Source organism: Mastomys coucha, unplaced genomic scaffold (genome assembly GCF_008632895.1).
Source record: "Mastomys coucha isolate ucsf_1 unplaced genomic scaffold, UCSF_Mcou_1 pScaffold20, whole genome shotgun sequence".
Classification (NCBI taxonomy): Eukaryota; Metazoa; Chordata; class Mammalia; order Rodentia; family Muridae; genus Mastomys; species Mastomys coucha.
Genome location: NW_022196903.1, coordinates 135,141,010 through 135,142,498, shown reverse-complemented (window position 1 = coordinate 135,142,498; position 1,489 = coordinate 135,141,010). Strand labels below are relative to the sequence as shown.

Sequence of the window (1,489 nt, the reverse complement as noted above, 5' to 3'; positions counted from 1 at the left end):
GGGGGGGGGGGGGGGGGGGGGGGGAAGAAAGAAAGAAAGAAAAAGGAAAAAGAAAGAAATCTTTCTTATAGTACTTGTAAAGTTTTACTGTTTGGCAGGCTAGCTTCCAGGCCGCCTGCGCCCCACTCCCTGCCCTCTGACTGTTTTAAGTTTCCCAGGAGCAAGCCCGAAGGCGCAACCCCAGCTTACCTGCTCCCTGGGTATGCAGGGCAGGGAGGTCCTCCGGTGAGACTTGCCACTGCAGCCGGACATCTCGCCGGCCACCACCGAGCTGGACCGCCTCCTCCTCTTCCACCCCGGAATCTCTTCCTTGGTCCTCGCGCTCAACTGGGACCCAAACCGCTCCCTGGGCGGAGCCGGCCCGGAGCACTGCGGCAGGATCTGCTCGGCGTACCTGGCCAGCAGCAGCCCGAGCGCGGCCGCCAAGTATGCCAGGTAAGGTCTCCAGGCGACCTTGAACCTCTCCAGAGAAACCAGGGCCACCGTCCTGAGCACGCTAGTCAAGGCGACCATGAGGACGCCCAGCCTCAGCCTCAGCACCAGCCATGTCGCGCCACCTAGGCAGCTGAGCAGGACCCCCGCGGCGGGCAGCGACAGCAAGCGACCGTCCCCCACGCCCAAGGAGAGCTGCACCAGCGCTTCCCCGGCGCAGCAGGCGGCCAACAGCGCGACGGCCAGAGGCAGGCGCACCCCGGCGCGCAGCAGGCACAAGCCCATCCAGAAGAAGGCGCACAGGAGACTGAAGAGCAGCGCGGCCGGCTGCAGCCAAGGGCTGAGCTGCGCGCCGCCCCCGGGAGCACCTCCCCGAGGGCCCGGGAAGACGCCCCCTCGGGCTCCTTCCTCCTCCTCCTCCTCGGCCGCCGCCTCCTGACTCGACTCCAGCTCGCCTCCGACCTCCCCGCCGACCAGCCTCACCAGCAGCGCCAGCAGCACCGACAGGGAGCCGGCGCACAGCGCCGAGGAGAGTTGCGGCGAGCGCCGGAGCGGCTGCAGCGCCAGGGCTCTCCAGCAACAGCCCGAGCCCCGAGGGGATGGAGAGGACGCGCCGCGATGGCGGTGGTCCCCTCTGGCCACCCGGGCGGGACTCGCCCCTCCGAGGGCCGGCTTGGCCGGGTCTTGGGCGGCCTCGTCCCGCACTGCCATCGTGAGCGCTCTGCGGACAGCCCTCACCCGTCCCACTCGCGCGTCCGCGCCCTTCTCGAGCCCACTCTCGGAATGACTTCTCCCGGATCTACGCGAAGTTTCTGCTTTACAGAGAACTCCAGAGTGCGAGCTGAAGACTTCAAGTTGGCAGCTAGCAGGACCAGCCTTGGAATTTTCAACCCCCACTCCTCTCCTTTTCTTCCTTTTTCTCCCTTCCTTTCTGAAGAGTCCTCTGCTCCACCCTCAGCCCGAGCTTATACCCTGCGGGGTCTCTTCCTACTTCGGGATTTTAACACTTCCTCAACTCACTGAGTGCTCAGGGGCTGCTGATGCTGCGGGCAGGCTG

General features: G+C 66.0%; 1 protein-coding gene across 2 annotated transcripts in view; it reads right to left on the bottom strand.

The window, feature by feature from the left end:
• Pde3a (phosphodiesterase 3A) overlaps positions 1-1,143 on the bottom strand; it is a 271,067-nt gene extending 269,924 nt beyond the window's left edge. The window contains exon 1 of one of the 2 annotated variants that reach the window (XM_031383785.1): positions 190-1,143. In XM_031383785.1, the coding sequence (XP_031239645.1) occupies positions 190-1,143 (954 nt within the window). The remainder of the gene's footprint in view (positions 1-189) is intronic. The other variant, XM_031383786.1, reaches the window with a different exon arrangement.
• Between the last annotated feature and the right edge of the window lie 346 nt (positions 1,144-1,489).